At 38.4% G+C, this 20,539-nt stretch overlaps 2 protein-coding genes across 3 annotated transcripts in view; both read right to left on the minus strand.

The window, feature by feature from the left end:
• LOC126769487 (uncharacterized) overlaps window positions 1-20,539 on the minus strand; it is a 1,339,673-nt gene that overhangs the window by 29,842 nt on the left and 1,289,292 nt on the right. Inside the window, exon 1 of one of the 2 annotated variants that reach the window (XR_007669380.1) lies at window positions 19,865-19,927. Coding sequence is in view for 1 of the 2 variants with exons in the window: in XM_050488334.1 (XP_050344291.1) it covers window positions 14,481-14,666 (186 nt within the window). In the remaining variant the exon portion in view is untranslated. Of the gene's footprint in view, window positions 1-14,480; window positions 14,667-19,864; window positions 19,928-20,539 lie in introns of those variants that run through there. The other variant, XM_050488334.1, reaches the window with a different exon arrangement.
• LOC126769542 (Na(+)/H(+) exchange regulatory cofactor NHE-RF2-like) overlaps window positions 1-20,539 on the minus strand; it is a 408,391-nt gene that overhangs the window by 5,200 nt on the left and 382,652 nt on the right. The gene's annotated exons all lie outside the window — the stretch shown is intronic.

Consider the following 20,539-nt stretch of genomic DNA (forward strand, 5'->3'; position numbering starts at 1 on the left):
AATTTGTAAGGTGATGGAATGGATTCTTAACAACCAATTGATCCATTACCTAGAAGATCGCTGTCTAATTAATGATCGTCAGTACGGGTTTCGACCAAAACGGTCCACAGGTGATCTTCTAGCGTACGTAACACACCTCTAGGGTGAAGCTATCGACAAGCATGGAGAATCGTTGGCTGTCAGCCTCGATATCTCCAAGGCTTTCGACAGGGTCTGGCACAGAAGTCTTCTCTCCAAGCTACCGGCATATGGTCTGCCTGCTCAGCTATGCACCAGGATTGCCAGCTTCCTACACAAGCGTAGCCTTCGTGTTTTAGTAGATGGTTGCGCTTCACAATTCTATGTAGTGAATGCTGGGGTCCCCCAGGGATCTGTGCTATCTCCCACACTCTTTCTTTTGCATATCAATGATATGCTCTCTCTTGGGAACATACATTGCTATGCAGACGATAGTACAGTGCATGGTGGATACCACGGACGCGCAGTGGCTGGGCGGACGGAAACTGAGGAGAGGCGGAAGAATCTTGTCATTGAACTCGATAGGACATTAGAGCTCATCGCCAAATGGGGTTCTGATAATCTTGTTGAGTTTAATGCCAAGAAAACACAGGTATGCGCTCTCACAGCGAAAAAGTCACCATTTTCCCCTCTTCCCTTCCTCTGTGGCACACCGCTGATGATAAAAAGCAAAATCGCCATGCTGGGGATGGACGTTCGCTGCGACCTTAGTCCAAGGGATTACATCGAGGCTATTATAAAAACTGCTTCACGGAAACTCGGAGTTCTGAACAAGGTGCGGCGTTTTTTCACGCCACAACAACTGTGCCTGTTATACAAAACACAGGTACGGTCTTGCGTTGAATATTGCTCGCACCTTTGGGATGGCTCCGCTAAGTACCTACTGGAGGCCTTGGACCGGTTGCAGCGACGTGCAGTACGCATTATTGGCGACGTAAAGGTCACAAACACCCTTGAACCTTTACAATTGCGTCGCGAGATAGCAGCACTGAGCGCTTTCTATCGTCTGTATCACGGCGAGTGCTCTGAGGTATTATTCTCTCTAATTCCTGCTTCCCCCTTCCTTCTTAAGTCCACGCGAGCTGGTTCTCGATGTCACCGCCTAACTGTGACATCAATTCCATCGCGCACAAAGAAATTTGGCAACTCCTTTCTTTGTCGCACTACCAAAAAATGGAATTCCTTACCAGCTCACGTGTTCCCCTCCTCTTACAACCCGGGTTCCTTCAAACGAGGCGTGAAGAGGCATCTTGCGGGCCGGCAAGGCGGGGACGGCTAGTACAGAACATTCTTCCCGACTGTACTGGCCGTCGTCGCGTTTGGACTCTACTACCACTTACCATCAGGTGGAGTAGAGTCATTTGCCATCCCGGGGCATATCAAAAAAAAAAAAAAGACGATTTAAATTCCATGCATTTCAATTTGAAATAACTTCGAAGAGATACACTGGATACGGTTTTGTCACGAACTTTCTATAAATGACTTTTGTATATTTAAATGTGTTACTTCGTGAAAATTAACAAAAAAAATTAGTAATGAGTATTTAAAAATATTTTTTTTATAATTTGGTTTAATTACTGCAATTAAATGAATAGTAATCATTTCAAAAAGTATATTATTCTATATTTAAATTTTCTTTTTCGAAAGCATAAAGCTTAATAGTCCCTTTCAAATTAAACTTATTTAATTTTTTTAAAGGCCCTAATGGTGAGTTCCCATAACAGATAATGATGTCCAGCGCGTGCTTTGATAAAAGTCATCGAAGCGTCATCAGGGGACCAACTGATGCGTCTTTCTCGTAACTTCCGGTCGAAATTTTGCAATTATATAAATAAAAACCGACGGTGGTCCTACATTGATCCCGTGACAGGAAAGGGTTATAATACCTTAAACGTTTCAAGTGAGACGCATCTACAATTGGTCAAAAGATTATTCAAAAACATGAAAAACCAGTTGTTTGGGTTGATGCATTACTTTAAATATTGTCATTTATTGAACTTTAGCTTCCGATATGCATTTTTTCAAATTTTCAATAACCGATAACGAAATTAAGACCTTCAGAACTAACCCCGTGGACGGTCGGAGACAAAAGTTGAAAATGAAGAATTAAAGGCTATTGTGGAAGCGGATCCATCACAAAGCACTTCAGAGATAGCTGCAGTCTTCGGGGTAAGTGATAAAACTGTATTAATTCATTTCAAGCAAATCGGGAAAGTAAAAAAACTTGAACGATGGGTACCTCATGAATTGAGTGAATCGAACTTGCAAACACGCGTAGACTGCTGTGTTACTTTGCTCAACCGGCACAATAATGAAGGGATTTTAAATCGAATCATTACTTATGATGAAAAGTAGATACTGTACGATAATCGGAAGCGCTCGTCGCTATGGCTGAACCCTGGAAACCCAGCCAAATCCTACCCTAAACGAAAATTGACTCAGAAAAAGTTACTTGTGAGTGTTTGGTGGACTAGCGCCGGTGTCGTTCACTACAGCTTTTTAAAATCTGGCCAAACTATTACGGCATATCTATTGTCAGCAACTGCAAACCATGAAGGAAGAACTAGCAGCTAAACAACCGAGATTGGTCAATCGCTCTAGGCCACTGCTGCTTCACGACAACGCAAGACACACACTGTACAATTAACAATCACTAAGTTAAATGCTACAATTAGAATGTCTACGACATCCACCGTACCCCCCGGGCCTGTCTCCAACAGATTACCATTTTTTCTGGAATTTGGACAACTTCTTACAAGGAAAAAAATTCAACTCCGATGCGGAGGTCCAAACCGCCTTCAAAGAGTTTATTGATTCTCGCCCCCATGGTGTTTTTTAGTAAAAGGATCTATGAGATGGCAAAAGTGTATGGATAGCAACGGTATTTTGATTAATTAAATATATTTTACAAAAAAAAAAATAACTTTATATTCCTCCCGTACAAAACGCCAATTTCATATGTAAGGACCTAATAATAATACATTTATTGTTATATGGTTCTTTAAGTAAAGCTTCTTTGGATGCGATATGAATTAAATTTCAATATAGTATAAGAGCAACGTTTCTGTATGTAATGTTTAAGTGAGTTCCCAACCTTCTCTCCTTAATTAATTATTTAAGTCGAGTCTTTACCTAGCGATTGTTAAGTTAGGTACTTAAGTCCTGTGTTTGACAGAAAGTTACTGTCTAACACAGACGGGTTGAAAGATGCTTATCTAATTATGTATTTAAAAATATAACATTTATAGATAGATAGATAGATAAAGTCTTTGTTTGGATCACACCACATGAGTAAAAATAAGAAGAAATGACAAAAGTAACACAGAGTTTAAGTTAATTTATGTCGTAGAAAAAGATAAATAAAAAATTAACTAACTTACAAAAATATTTACAAAAATATCTTTATCCTTCTGCGACATTTATGTTACGTTCTTATAGTTCACTTCTCACACATACTTTTATCACCGAAATTTAGTTGAGAAGGTGTGATTTTTGATTTTTTATGTGAAAGTTTGATACATATATATAATAATATATAAATAAATTACGCGGTTTTTTTAATCAATGTATATGTATAAGTATTATATTAAATTGGTTCTAATTGTTTTATTAAAGAGTTACCCGCCTAAAAAAAGACTTGTTCCACCACGTTGCTTCGATGCTCGTTGGTGGGTGCACATAGAGCAGATTACCGGTTAAGATTAGTTCTAACCACTGGGCCATATCGATTCAAAAAAAACTAGTAGACTCAAAAGCATTATTTTCAAGTGATATAATCTGTCTGTCTATGCACATATCAATCGGATGTCATCTGTTCAATTGTCATTAATCACTAGACAGACATAATTATATAAAAGTATTTGTATTAATTCATGATTCTCAGACGTTATTCAATAAACTACGTCATCATATCGAATGACACGAGCCGCGGTCGTGTGTGGTTACAGATTAAAATACATCAATTGATCGCTCGTTTTCATTGGTCGCTGAATTATAGCGTGCGTGAGCGCAAGCCGCGCCAACACAATAGTAGGCGTAGGTATGTTTTGTTGCCATCTTAAGTTTTAATAACCTAACTGATATTATAAAAGCAAAGTTTATTGTTTTTTACGATTTCATTTCTTAATTACATAATCGATCGTCGTGAAATTGCATACACGTTGTAAGCGGTACAGTAAGGGAGCGTATCTAACAATGCCCCACCCCTCAAATGCGGGAGGAAAACGTTCACGATATATAAAAAATATTACTTCCTATTTAGTACATGTGACAAAAATGAAAGTAATATTACTTCCTTCTTGCGCTTTATTTTGAATCGATATAAATATATAGAATCTCGCCGGTATATATATATATGTATATATATATATATATATATATATATATATATATATATATATATATATATATTATAAAACGTCTTATTATCGAAATAACTAAAATTTCAATGAAAGATGATACGGGAAAGCACCTGAGGAAAAGTCGAAAAAGTCATTTTATATGTAGCTTTTGTATCAGGAATAGGTATATATAGGTACAGTTCTATTTCGGCATTAAGTATACATGTTGGCATATAATTTTCTTAGTAAATATACTTTTTTATTTCGATTACTAAGTTAATTATTATTTTCATTAACTTAAATATTTAAGTAATCTATTTAATAACTTACAAAAAAAATGTAGCAACATTAATAGAAATTTATAAAAAAGAAAATATGTTTTTATACTCTTATGTGAATTTATGTTGTGCAATAAGTATTAAAAAATATATATGTTCTTTGTTGTGTTATTGATATCTTAGAATTTTTTTTGGGATATTTCTTGATGGCATTGAACAAACCTGTCTTGGTACATTTTTTTTTTTTTTTTTCTCGCTGGAAAAACACATTTATGTGTTTCCCCCACATAAGGTGGGGGGGTATGTGGGACTCGCTGGCGCTGAAGGCGCTGGAATACCCACTAAAAACCAGCGGTACCCACTCCATCTTGTCGGGGGACGTCACGGGATCGCTTGCGCATACTACCGTGCCGTCCCGACGGTTGGCCCGCTTCTGCGGGCCTCCAAATCCTAGGGGGTACTCGGGGTACAGAGACCCTCTGGTCCCGGCGACACTCACGGCGGGAGGAGAAGATGCGCATAGCGCTGGCGTCTTCTCCCCGGTCTTCTTCGACGAAGCGGGTCAGCGGAGGCACTCTCCTCGCGCTCCCGCTCCGCGGCCTCCTTCTGCGACATGACATTTTCGCAGAAGGAGACCATCTCCATCCAGCACCTTTCGCTACCAAGCATGGCATTTATCACGCTCGGCAGCGAAAGGTCTCCGCCGATTAAAGTCGCCAGGGAAAGGCGCTGAGGCCCCCAAGCGGCACACTCCATCAGAGTGTGGCATGCCGTGTCCGTAGGCGCACCACACTCGTGGCAGGAGGGCGTTACCTCCCGCCTGACTATTCCGTGCAGGTACTTACCGAAGCACCCATGTCCAGTAAGCACCTGAGTCAGTCTGAAGGTCAGTGTGCCGCCTTTTCTCGTTACCCAGCGACTCAAGTGGGGACGGATCGCCTCCACTGTCGCCAGGCCTGCTGATGGGGACCTCAGATCCTCCTCCCACCTGCGAATCAGGGCTTGCTGGGCGAGAGTCCTGATTCGCAGCACCTCCTCCAACCCTGGACGGTCGCCACGCGACCTCACTTCCGCCCGGAACCGGTACACTTCCGCGAGCACCTCCGCCTGGAGCTCCCAAGGCGGATCGCCCGCGAGAAGTGTTGCCGCCGTCCACGACACCGTACGATATCCGCGTATCACCCTCACCGCTATGATTCTCTGCGGCCTTCGCAAGAGAACCTTGTTCCGAGCGGTGAGAGCGTCCACCCAGATGGGAGCACCGTACAGAGCCATGGACCGCACAACACCGGCGTATAATCGCCGGCATGGCGTTTCCGGCCCTCCTACATTTGGTAGGAGCCGGCTTAAGGCAGCAGCAGCGTTGATGAGCTTCGGGCCAAGTTGGACAAAATGCTGCCCGAAGCTCCATCTTCCGTCCAGGGTCAGGCCCAGATACTTCATGTGGGCCTGCACCTTAATCACCGTCCCCTGGACGGTGATAAACGCCCCTCGAGGGGGGCCTCGACGTGGACCGTGGAATAAGAGGGCCTCCGTTTTTGAGATGGAGACCCTCAAGCCCAACATTCCTATGCGGTCCACTGTGAGCGACGTACCGACTTCGGCCAGGCGAGCCGCCTCCTGATAATTCCGCCCTGTCGCCGTGATGAGAGTGTCGTCCGCATAGCACAACACCCCCATTCTGGGAAGGACGGATGTCCGCAGGAGCCAGTCGAAGCCAACGTTCCACAGAATTGGGCCGAGAATTGACCCCTGTGGAACGCCACAGCCTACCCGACGCCGGACAAGACGCCCATCGCCCCCCTCCCAGAGGACTACCCGGTCCTGGAGGTATGCCCCCAACAGCCTCCTGAGATAGGAAGGCACCCCGTGGTATCGGAGTGCCTCCCCAATAGTCTCGAAAGGAAGACTATTGAAGGCGTTCGCAACATCTATCGATACCGCCAGAACTACGTCCCCTCGGGCCACCGCATCCGTGGTCCGGGTTTTCAGGGCGTCCAGGGCGTCGATAGTTGATCGACCCGCCCTGAACCCGTACTGAGCCTCTGACAGACCCGGCCCCACCTTGTCGAGGTGCTGAATAAGACGGGCAGCGAATTTTTTCGAAGAATTTGCCCGTCTCGTTCAGCAGCACAATCGGCCTGTATGCCGAGGAAGAATCTGGCGGTCGACCTTGCTTTGGCAACAAGACCAACTTTCCCTCTTTCCAAGGCTTCGGAAACTGCCTGCTGCACAGACATTGGTCGAACAGCTCCCGAAGCCTTACGCCTAGGTATTCCAGAGCGTCACATAGAACACGCCCTGGAATCCCGTCTGGGCCCGGCGCAGTGTTTTTGGCCCTCAAGCGGTCGAAGGCCACCTCCATCTCCCGCTCCGTGATCAGTGGTGGAGCCACTGTGTCGTCAATCATAGAGCGAGGGACCATCTGTGGAGGGACATGCTCACCTGGATGGGGGAAAAGTTCCCCGACCAGGCGCAGGAGGAGATCCGATGACATTGTCTCTGTCACGGGGGCACCCTGCGTACGGAATTTTCCACGCACACCGCGGAACGGACGCCCCCAGGGGTCCCGGTTCAGGCCCGCCAGTAGTTCTTCCCTAGCTTTCTCCTTGGCCTGACTTATCGCCAGCTGTAGGTCTTTTTTCAGCTGACGATAAGCGGCCAATAGCTGTCCCTCCAAGTCCGCATCAAAACCGTTGCGCCTCCTACAACGGACGTAAGCCCTTCGCGCCCGGCTGCACGTCGCCCGAAGCTCTGCTATTTCGGGCGACCACCAATACACCTGCCGGCGCGGAGCTCTATGCCGGAACCTAGGCATGGCAGCATCGCAGACCTCTTTGAGGGCACTGCGCATGTGGCCCGCTAGCTCTTCTGCACTGGCGCCCTCCCACCTTCCTGTGGAACCCCATCGCTGTACGATGGCAGCCTCCCTGGCCAGCTCACGATCTAGCTGGCTAAGAGACCACCTTGGAAGCGTGGTTGGCACCCTAGAGGGTTCCACCGACCTGCGAGAGGTAGAGATCTCAAACCGGATGTACCTGTGGTCCGACAGAGTCTCCACCTCCTCCTCTACTCTCCAATTCAACACTCTGCGTGCTACAACATGGGTGGCGAAAGAGAGATCCACCACGGACCCCCCCTGTTGCCGCACGCACGTGTAAACCTGCCCCCTGTTGAGTAGGGACAGGCTGGAGAGAAGTGCCCACACCTGAATAGCCCTTCCTCGCGGATTCGTGGCAGGGTTGCCCCAGGCACGTGATTTAGCATTGAAGTCGCCCAGGACCAGTATCGGCCTCGGTGACTGCATGGTCACCGCAGCTCTGATCGAGCCGAGATAAATCTCGAACTCCGCCAGGCCGCAGTTGGGAGAGAAGTACGTACCCACAACAACGAATTCTCTCCACCCTGCCACTACGTAACCCGAGCCCCTCTCAATGAGTGAGAGAGAACTCGTTTCACTCCGGGTAGTAACCACCACGGTGCCGTCCAAGTCTCCTAACCAGTTAGGTAGGGGAGGGACATAATATGGCTCGCAGGCCACAGCCAGGTCGATCTGCCACTCCGCCATGGACTGCAGCAGCAGGTCCTGCGCCGCGGCGCAGTGGTTGACGTTCGTCTGGAGGAACTTTATGTTTGTGCTCATGTTGACATTGAAGCTTCCTCCTCGGCCTGGCACCGTCCGACATTGGAACCTGTCTTGGTACATACCCACACATCAATTATTTTAGCAACAGGCAGCTAATTTGTATTGCTTATTGTTTTGATAGGTGAGTGAGCCAGTGGAATTGCACGCACAAGAAACTTAAATCATAGATACGTGGTTGGTTGCAGTGCCAGTTTCTATGGTGGTGACCATTTATCATCAGGTGGTGTTTTTTCCTGCATGTCTTCCTATAAATATCATATAACCTCAAGTTTTCGCGTAGAAAAAGTTTATATCAGAAAGTATGTCTATTTATACATATATATTAACATAGGCAACATCATAGGTATAGCAAGATTGATGTTTCTGTCCATATATTTTTATTTTATTTTATTTATTTATTTGGGAAACAAACAATTATAATTACACTTAATAGTAAAAAAACAAATATAAGAAAAACATAAATCAATCAAGTTTCCACTTAAAATTAATACAAACAAATGACATATTATATTAAAAATAAAAACAAAAACAGAAAGCACAAAATGCAAGTGAAACTGCTATAATTTAATTATATGACGTAAACTAAATTTAAATTCGCTAATTTTTGAGTTAAATATATCTAATTCTGTACAATGTTTGTTATAACTTTTACATGCACGTAACAAGAACATATTCTTTGAATAGTCACAGTTACAAAGGGGTACAAAAAATAAAGTTTGGTTTCTCGAGTTAAATATATTTCCATGTAAAAACGTTGAAAGTTTTTTAGTCATTAATAGGTAGCTATTAAATTTAATCTCATAGATATTCGCCGCCCACCGGCCCCCTACCTGTGCCGGAGCACGGTTTATTGCAGAAGTCGTAAAACTTGTGCAGCGGCCATGACTATAAAATACAGCACCCGCATTATTACAATGACTTAAGACAGCGGACTATATAACCCATAGTTTTGTTTCATGCTAAGTTGCTTATCGGTTTTTCGTTATTTCGGGACACAAAGATAAGATAGTATACAACCGCAGCCAGTAAAATTCAGTACGGATGGAACAATTAGTACAACAGTTCAACGAATTCTATTTTATTTTTACTTAAATATATTTTAACAGGTACCTAATTTTTGAAACGCCAAGATCAAACGCCACCGGTTGGGTACGTAGACTTTATGGCTAAGAATAGGCGATAAAATCAGTAGCCAGTCGGCTTAGTAAAAAATAACAGCTACACAAGTTATAGCAATAATTATATCCATGCATTTCTTTTCCTGTATACCTATATATGTATGCCGGCCTGCCGAACACTTATTTGAGTATTACAAGGTTGTACATTATTTTCCGTGACTGCGTTGTCGGCTAAAACTTAATATATATAAAATTAAATACAGTTACATCCGGAGAGGAGCCTTACGGTGTCATTTGCTTCCTGTTCTTGCATGAATTACATTTATGAATCGTTCGAATTATCTTTCATTATTCACGAATGGTTTAACTTCTATTTGACCGAATGTTGCAACTAAAATCATATTCTCCAACAATTTTTTCTGCAATGGTTATAATAATAATAATAATAATAATAATAATAAAATGGTTGCATTTTGCAAATGTCTCACTGCTGTTAGTAGTACCTATCTCGTTTTGAAGATGTTTGGAACTTGTTCGTGTCACATGTTACTAGATAGTAACAGAGAAGATTTTCATCCAACACATGCAGGTTTCTTCATGATTGTATCTTTCACAACTGAGACTGGATGGCTTTAAACAAAAATTAAGCACACCAAAGTCCAATAGTTTGAAACTTTGAACACGCAATATCTGTTTAAGGCTCACTTAGAAAAAGTGAACCACGATGACATCTATACCATAAATGATAACACTTAATTTACGAATTATTATGTTATTAGAAACAAAACCAAGCAGCTGCAATGCAAAATATATGGATGTACTTAATATTATAAAAAGTGACATTATTTATTATTACCAGCCAATAGTTATGTTTCTAAAACGAGTTTTTGCCAGTTTTTTTCAGTTTAATATACATTACCGGCGCCAGATTAATAATTGAATTTATCCTGTGAAACGATTAATCACACGGGCTAGTAAGAGCCTGCTTGATTGAAGTACCTATATTTTAGTTTAATTTATGTCTTAAATACTTGAAATTTCCTGGCATTTTATGAAGTATTAAAATCTATGAATTCCAATTGACAAACAAAATATAATATTTTGGTTAATTAAAATTTCTAAAATCAAACTGTGGAATTTTATTGCATAGTTGCACAGCAGACACTTTAATTCGCCACGACGCTTTATTGGGGATTACTGGAAATATGTATACTTGTTTGTCTTTGAGGTTCTCCCCGTACTTGCAGGCTACCTAACAACGTCTGCGACGTAGAATATTAAAAAAAATACCATTACGTTAAGAGCATATGATGTCCAAATAATACTAATTATTAATTACAAACATTCGTGTGTTAATAAATACTTTAAAAGTTACTCTACTTTCCTTGAACACGGCAATAGAGATTAAAGTAATTTATTAAAGTAAATAATCCGTTTTTATGCTCTTCTGTATATAATACAGTTTTCACACACGATATTATGTTTTAATCATAAACTAATACGAGGCATACTTAAATTAATATCAGTATGAAACCAAAGAACACGTAGAGCATCGTACATACAATAAAATGAAGAAATTATTTGAAAACATTTCGCGATATTGTATCAGAAAATTGTGACATCTTGATATCATTGTAATCAACCTTCACATTTTTCTATCTATTGTGTCAAAAACAAGCAAGCTTGAGTAGCAAATTAATAGCAAACGCAAAATCTACGCAACTCTTCATAATAGACCGAAAGTCACCCCATTGTTCTTCCGATGTGTCCCGTTGGTTCAGGTAGCGGAAGTAACCCGTGCAGCGGGGTGGGGGTGCCCTACACAATTAGACCACACCCCCGAGAATGAAAGACCGGGGCGACCAACAACATCATTAGTTACTCACCGCCAGCCGTAACTACATACTTAAGTAATCATGGCTCTCTGGAGACCATACGCTGAGGACTCACCATTAGATCTATCTGTGAATAGTACTCGTGAAACGACATCGCAAACAAATACGGAGCTTCCACCGCATTCGTGTATAAGCACAGTGCAACACAGTGTTGAACCGTACCCATATATCGGGTATGTCCAGCCCATGTACGTGCCCGTTGTTGAACCAGCGCCTGCGTCTTCGAGTACAAATATGTCGCAATCGATGAGTGTCTCAAGGAGTACGTGCGTATTTTCGCCACCCAAGTCTCCGGTATCAGACAAAAATAAAAAGCGTCCCAGTTATATGATAGATGTAGACGCTCTATCAGACGATCCGGACTACCTTGCGTTCGAGAGGGAAGCCCTCAGAGCAATGGCCGAAAAGAACGGAGGGTCGTTGCTCGGTAATAATCCGAGAATGCGTCGTACCGTGCAAACTAATCAGAACGCCGACGATTTTTATAGAAAACAGAGAGAGAGGAATAATTTTGCTGCAAAGCAGAGCCGTGACAGGAGAAAACTACGGGAGATCCACAATTCACTCAAGGTCACTTATTTGAAAAAAGACCTGTCTAAGATCATACGTCTGCTGTCTTTGAATAGGTGTATAGTGTGTGACCAGACGTTCCTTTAGAGATTTAGAATTATAATAGTGTTTATTTTTTTTTATTTTGAACTATAAGTTCTAAACTCTAAGGTGTTTGTGCAATGATGTTTGTGCAATCTTAAAAATAGTATACTTGCAGAATATTATTCTCTAAAGAATTGTAAGTTGAAATAAATTTAATAAATGACCAAACATAAATTGACCTTTTAATTATTTAAAACCTTTTAGTTTTGTTACAAAATCATAGAAAGTTATAATCAATTTGAAGTTTACACTAACAATATCTATATCTATATCGAGTCAAATATCTTCAATAGATTTTTCTATCTTGTATCATAAAGATAAGGTGGACTACCGAGCTTAACCCCATTCAAGTCCCCATTGAATAAAAAGTTAAGTACATACCATTAAGTTACAATAGAATGGGTGCGGCTTGCGCAAGCGCCGCTTTTTACTTCTTTCCGACCAATCGGGTTCACGAATGAGTGTTTATTGTGTATTCAAAGATGATCGATAGATATACATAATTTACTTTTATATTTACTTTAAATGGGTTTAGTGTATTTTTAATTTGTAGATAATCAATATAAAATGTTTAAAAGCAAATACGAAACCGTTCAATATTTTTTTTGCCTCTGTTCATCAAACGATTTGTGTTATGTTTATTAGCTATTAAGATGCACACGGAATGATATCAATAAATAAATGGAAATAAGAGTGAAAAAATAACAGTACGAAACTTGCAAATTCATATATGTACTACTCAAATTTTCAATAATCCACCGCGCGAACATTAGTGTTATATTAGCTTCTTAATTGAAGTTATTTTTAGGTTAAGAAATCTAAAAATAAAACTAATTCCTGTACTTAAACTAGATTTATTTCGCTACAAATAACCTTACACAACTGGATATAACAGACTAATATACTTTCTGCTTGATGACGTGCGGCAAGTCGAATTTACCTCGGACGCATTTCAGCTTCACACCGGGACAATCTTTAACTCTGAAATTGATAAAAAACCCAAATTCATCATACATTATTGGTGGCAGACGCAGCAGATACTTGTTAAGTTTAATATTAATCCATTTGGTTTTTGGTTAGTTTAATGGATCGCTTATAAAGCTAATCACAAGGTTGATAAGTAGTCACCATCGCCCATGAATTTTGAAAATATTAACTATTCCTTACATCGTCAACGCACCAATAATGGGAACAGAGATATATATCTTTTGCCTGCATTTACACTGGCTCACTCACCTTTGTAATTGTAAAAAGATCTATAGCTAAGTATATTTATAGTCAAGATGTGCTGCAGTATTATGGCGACTGCTCCATTTGTCATGATGAACCACATCACTCACCTGCCGACTCTAACGAGCACGATATTGTGTTCCTGCAGGTTGTGTCCGATGCCCGGCACGTAGGCGATCATCTCTCGCCCGCTGGAGAGACGCACGAGCACGCATTTACGGTTAGCGGAGTTCGGCTTCTTGGGTTTTCTGATCAAGGTTTTTAGTATCACACCCTGAAATTATGTTCCTTATTTAACTAAAAGTAAGAGCCTGCTTAGGGAAACATAACAGGGGTTCTGGGTTATGCTTTAATGAGAAGGTTTGGAGCTTAATTCATCAAGTTGCTCCGTCGACTGTTCGTGAATACACACACACATACACTTGTAGGTTTTTCACGTTATTTTACTTCAAAGTAAAGCACTGTATTAAAAACACAAATTAAACACACGAATATTCAGTGAGGCTTATATGCTTGGTACAGATTTACTCGATTTAGCTAAATAATCGAGGTTTTGTAAAACACATTGTTAGGAGACTATGTAAAAATATATATCTTAATATTCCGTATGGGTAAATAAAAACCTTCATAATATAAGAGATATTTGTGCACATTGTCTTTTATGCATATTTCTAATGCGCTGTTCATAGCAGTAAGTTTTGGCATCCCTTATTCATTTGTTACAATTACATTCTAAAATTGAGAGTGGTGTTTCAAAATTTTTTTTTTAATTTTATATTTGTATCGCAGACTGGAATCTAAGATGTAATGTCCTATTTGCCTGTTCCTTACCTAGCTTCTTAACTCTACAAAACAAACGATAAACGATATACACACACAACGATACAAATTATTGATATGAGACGGTAAAATAATGAGTGGTATTCACACAAGCGCGCCTGACCATATTAATAGTGACATTTAACTGAAAATTGTAAATTAATAATTTAAAAAATACCTAATACACGCATTTTATAGAATTATTTTCTTCCAATTTTGTTTAATGTTAGTTTAGTATGGAGAGTGTTTCTGAAGGGGCAATATTAGTAAAACACCAGTGAGTTTGTTATAGCCCGGTTTCTATATTTAACGAATTATTTTTTTACATCTGTAACCGATAATTTTGATATGACTTCAATACTTACGGAACATTATTTTTTAAATGTTTTTTTATTCATGCATAAGGCAAAACGAATTGTTTTTTTTTTTAAATATAGTAACCGGATATGAAAGAATAGAAGCATGTAAAATAGTCAGCATACCTTGGCGAAAGGATTTCCATTGAGCGGATTTCTTGATTTTCTCTTTTTGATATGTGGACCCGTTTTGTGCATCTACGCGAGGGGATGCCATCGTTCTCGACAACACTGATGTTGCTTGGAGATTAGAGCCGGTTAGGAAATCTGTTGTGGGTGCCACTCGACGGATTATAGATTGTGTGGGTGTAGCTGAATAAAAGTTTATAGAATAAAATACCATGATTCATGATATGTACTAATATTATAAATGCGAAAGTAGCTCTGTCTGTTAGCTTATTTCTGTCACGAAGAAATCGAGGTAGTCTTAGATTTGGTTAAGGTCTTAAGTATATAATTTACAGGAACATATTTGCTATGCGAACTGAATTACGGGGAAAAGCTATTGCTATATAATAAAACTGATATAAATTGAAAACTTGCACATTAAAAAATAAATAAACAGCATATCCAAATAGGAGTATTGTTTAAAATACATAGCTGACATCTTTTTCATATTTTTTTCGCACGTAGTCAATATTCTTATCTCATAAAACAGCAGGTGCAAAACCCTCTGTTTCGGATTATCTTCCATCGTCATGTAGCCTAGATATTTTACTGTAATTTGAACTCTAACACAAAGACATAAGGATATCGAAAATATGCATGACGAAAAGGCTACATTTACAGTACACATTTAGTGTACTGTTAACCGCGAATATATTGTTAAAATCAAGGTTTTGAAGGCGTTCTCGCAATTGTATCAATTGTGTGGGCTGTGATCAAATGTTCACATGGTCTCGTGGGGCGTTGTGTACTTTATAGCGGTTCTTGAAAGGTATGATTGACAAGTCCAAGGTGTTGTACGATTCGATGCAGCGGGAACATCAAGTGTGGTCCGTTAAACAACTATTTTGGATTTGTATACATTTTTATAGATACGGTTAAATCAACTGTTATTTGTTTGGATGTTGATAAACTTTTCCTGGTTATAATATATTTGTTGATGTTACTTGCCGCTTTATTGATATATACATATACATTTGTGGGTATAAGATTTGATTTGAGTAGAATAGAAGAATTAGTAACGTACCTATTTTATCCTGAATTTGTTGATTTGGGGCTGATTTATCGATGGGACTATGTTATTTTGAAAAGTGAACTGGCGATCAATAAATCGGTCGTATAAAATTAAAGAATTGAAGTCATTTTTTTTCATTAAAAATATTTATACAGAGCGTCATTTACAAAACGCGTATACACTAAACTTGGACTGTGTCTGAAACAGTACCTGCTCTTTTTGCGGATTATAATCCGCTAATAGTGGGCATTGTCCGCACACGACGGACACATAGATTTGAAATTATCCTTTCTGACAACGTTGCTTCGAAATTATTTACAAAAAAAAGTCCACAGGCGACAATAGGGAAGAGTTGGGCTACGGGAGCATTGTCTGTTCCCAGAAACGCTGTAAATCATATTTGTGTAAGAATAACTTTAATACCACTCACAAATGGTACAACTTTATCGCAATTGTCAATTCAACATCTCATACAATGCGTTCGGTTATTGCAAATAACTGCACATTGTTATCAACAATAATAATAATTCTTGGAAGGATTCTTAAGACTTCTAGAAGAAAACTTATGATATATTTTCGTAACATTAACGAATTGATAGTATAATGTTAAATATTCATAATCTATATTGTTTAAATATGTATTATATATAAAAATGAAGTAACAGATCTTAAATGTCTTACTGCCAATTATGGAGAAGGTATGGAGTTTACTTCACCAGGCCAGGTGGAGTATACTCCAATATTTCATGTATTTACTGGTGGTAGGGCTTTGTGCAAGCTCGTCTGTGTAGGTACCACCCACTCATCAGATATTCTATCGCAAATCAGCAGTACTTGGTATTGTGTTCTGGTTAGAAGGGTGAGTCAGTAATTACAGGCACAAGGGACATAACATCTCAGTTCTCAACGTTGGTAGCGCATTGGCAATGTAAGCGATGATTAACATTTCTTACAATGCCAATATCACTGGGCGTTGGTGACCACTTACCATCAGGTGGCCCATATACTCGTCATACCTATATAAAAAAATACGCTGGTCTACCATGGATTGGTTAGGTATAGTTATTATAAATAGAATTATAACTAACACAAGCGTTCCTATACAATTTTTATCCTTCATCATCACGTTTGAGAAGTGTTATTATAAACACACATCGAGCAAGTGAAATCTTAGATCAAAGAATTCTATACCTATAAAGGAAAAGTGCTAGAAAGTTTTACTTCTTCTCAAAGATTCGAATTTTAAGCATGAGCAAAATTTCCGCGTCTTTAACGCTAAAGGATCTGCGGCGGAGCGATCAAAACAGACACAATTGATTCATTGCTACTCGTATTTTCTATGAGAAAGTTTAATATGGGAAGATCCCACGTAGCGTCCGATCAACAATCATTACTTTTAGTATCATGCGATAAATATATCAAAAATATAATTAGTAATGTTTAAGGATTTATCACATTATTAAAATATGTAAATTTACAAATAATCAATTAATTTGTAAAGCATGAAAACTGTTTTTACTACAAGTAAATATATAAAAAAAGACATAAAACCATCTTTGCACAAGAATTAGTAAAACATTATAAATGCCGGTGTAAAATTTTGATATCAGCTCGTAAGCGATTTTTAGCTCGTAGAAAATACAGCCATAACAACGTATAACATATATACGTAAACTGAAAATATTTTTGCCGAAAAAACAATCGGATAGTAAAATATTTATACCGAAAATACAATAAAATGCTTATGTAAAATACTTGCATGATACTTCAGGACAACATAATGCATATCAATTGGTATAGTATTTATACTTATATTTTTGTCCATTTTTATATAAGTTTTTTTTTAATTTCAATGCTAATTTAAATTCCCTTATTATTAGTTTAGTATTATTACTTTAATTTAACTAAAGCCGGTTGAGTCGTTATATCTGGTATTAGGCTTGCTGGTCCGTTTCAAATATTTAATAGTCTTGTTTTTCCTCTACCAATTTTTTATATTTGTAACCTGAAGTTACCAATAAGTATAGCACACTTTGGGAATGAAGCAATCGCCTCCGGGTTATTTCGAAAGAAAAAATATATTTCTGTTATTGTTTATTGTCTATTTTAAAATGTGAGTTATAAAATATCTCGCAGAGTTTCTTTCGCCGTTTCTTCTTAGGCCTGAGGTGTTTATTTCCGAACCGGTGGTAAATTAATGACAGTCAATAAGTAACGCTTCTATATTGACTAAAGATTTTCAAATTTGGAATGTTTAGATATATATTTAAGATTTGTTATTATTAACCTGTTGATTTTCTAAATAAGTTTATTTGTGATATGAAATTTATTTCGACGAGATAAAAATTCGAAGTGGAATGTGCATTTGGAAAAATTTGCGACGACGAAATTGCGACCAATTTATTTTGTTTTGAAATGGTTTTGCTTTATTATTTACTTCATGCCATTTAAAATAACAGATATTATAGTTTACTGTGTTTGACTTTCAATCACAAGTTTTTGTACTCTTTTAATACAATACAACATTTCAAAGGAGCAGTTATACAAAAATTTGCATGAAATAGCCGAGTCATTGTCCGGTAAATCAGTGTTCGGAGTTCGGTGTAGTAATCCCGAATGTGCAAGCAACGTGCGACAATATGCACAAAGCCGAGGTGTGAATGAGATCTTCGTCAGCGGTCAGCGCTGAGTCATGCCACCCTTACAACCCTTATTTACGCTTCGAATCGTGTAGCGTTAGCATAATACATTATTTCTCTGCTTGGACGCTTCGCTTCGATGCTTAGACTTTACTAATATTGAAAAAAAAACTATAGCCAGCTACTATTTAATCCTTGTACTTGATCAAATTAAAAAAAAAAATCAAATTTCCACAAGATCATTTCAATTGCTAATTTATTTATACTAATATTATAAATACGAAATAACAAGGGGCCCTGTCTGCCAGTCGCGGTAGGGGTAAGGGGCAGTGTTAGGTATACATACATACATTTTTTAATCTGTATTTTTTGTCTTTAAATAAAATGATTATACAATTTCTGACAGCATACGCCGCGGAGACGTGTCTCTCTGTCAGGGACGATAGGTGATTATTACTCTAAAGATTTTTCTTAATCTAAAAATTATTCTATAAAAAACTGTTGTATAAGTTACATTGAGATCAATATTGTTGAAGAATTGCTTTCAGTTGCTTCTTAGTGTTATTAATTTTTTTCTATTAAAGTCCCCATTAATCTAGATCACAGCTGTATTACGATCTGGACTAAAACACTAATAAGTAATTTTATGTGAACTTTCGGTAACTTTGTGTCTTAATGGACAGTCTTTTTTTATAGTATAGGTAGGCGGACGAGCATATGGGCCACCTGATGGTAAGTAATCATCAACGCCCATAGACATTGGCATTGTAAGAAATTTTAACAATTGCATCACCAATGTACCACCAACTTTGGGAACTAAGATGTTATGTCCCTTGTGCCTGTAATTACACTGACTCACTCACCCTTCAAACTGGAACACAACAATACCAAGTACTGTTGTTTTGCGGTAGAATATCTGATGAGTGGGTGGTACCTACCCAGACGAGCTTGCACAAAGCCTTACCACCAGTGAAAAGTATCAATAGTCCACTAACACAATTTATCACTAACTGGCATTAATCACTTAAAAAAGGTTAAGTCCTTTTCAACATTAGAGCCAATAATAATTATTATCATATTCTATTTATTGGTTTTATTTAATTGAAATTATATTCACTAATATTATAAATGTTTATCTCTCTGTTTCATGGCTAACTTAGCGGAACCGATTTTGATGCAATTTAGTAGGCAGCAAGTTTGAGCCCCAAGGAAGGACGAAGCCTATATAACTGTTTGCTTTTTTATACCTTACATCTAAATGAGAAAAACAAATTAATTTTTTTATAAATACTTTTTAAATGTTAGTTGCAATTTAAAGTAATATAATTTATTATCTATATAATTTCCATATAGGTCATGACTGCCTCGTTGGTCTGTTGGCTTAATGTAAGGCCACAGACCCGGAGGTCTTGGGTTCAATTCCCAGGTCGGGACAATAAAAAGTTATTGAGTTTTTCTGTCAGAAAATTCTCAGTAGCAGCCTGGAGTTTGGAAGTTGGAAGTGTACACTCCAGTGCCTCGGAAAGCACGTAAAGCCATTGGTCCTGCGACAGAACTCTTTCCGGTTGTGTTGGATTGCCGTCCCATTGGATTATGAGAGTTAGAGAATAGAGAGTGCACCTGTGTTTGCATACACACTTGTGCACTACTAAATTATTAGTATGAACACGGAAACAATTATTTTCAATTACCTTTGCACTATTTTAATATTATTTAGTACTTTTATTTATAAAATTCCAATAAGTACGTGATTTTTTTTCATAATATAACCTCAAATTCTATATTTATTTTGGCATTTGAGTTTTGACATAAGGATGACAGAACAGACCGACGGTGCTGCATTTATAATATGTTTTAAAAAATTAAAAAAAGAAATCATTAATAATATTTTTATTAAAATAATTTTAGGTACATGAATATTTTAATAGTGCCTTTTAAATAATATAATAATACATTAATATAAAAGTGACACTTTCGTAAAATTCTCGATAGATGTCACTTTTACCTTTATGCAAGTTAGCTTACCGCTATTCAACGATAGATGTCACTTTTTGTTATTTGTTCTAATTTTTTTTTTTTGATAATTCACACCATAATCCCTACCTAATATAAATGCTAATGTATTTATAGGCTTATACTTTCTGGCAGGAACGGAAATATGCCGTACAGCGAATGTTTGCTTCGCAAGTCAAAATATTATTTTTATTATTGAGGGTACTGACGAATTTTGTTAAGATAAAATATTTATTAAAATTAATATGTATATATTTTCATAAATAATTTAAAAAAAAATTATATAGAAACTTAAACAAAAACTAAAGTTGCCATATAATTAAATCAGTATAACACTTTAAAGCTTTTAAGAG

Source organism: Nymphalis io, chromosome 7 (genome assembly GCF_905147045.1).
Source record: "Nymphalis io chromosome 7, ilAglIoxx1.1, whole genome shotgun sequence".
NCBI lineage: Eukaryota > Metazoa > Arthropoda > Insecta > Lepidoptera > Nymphalidae > Nymphalis > Nymphalis io.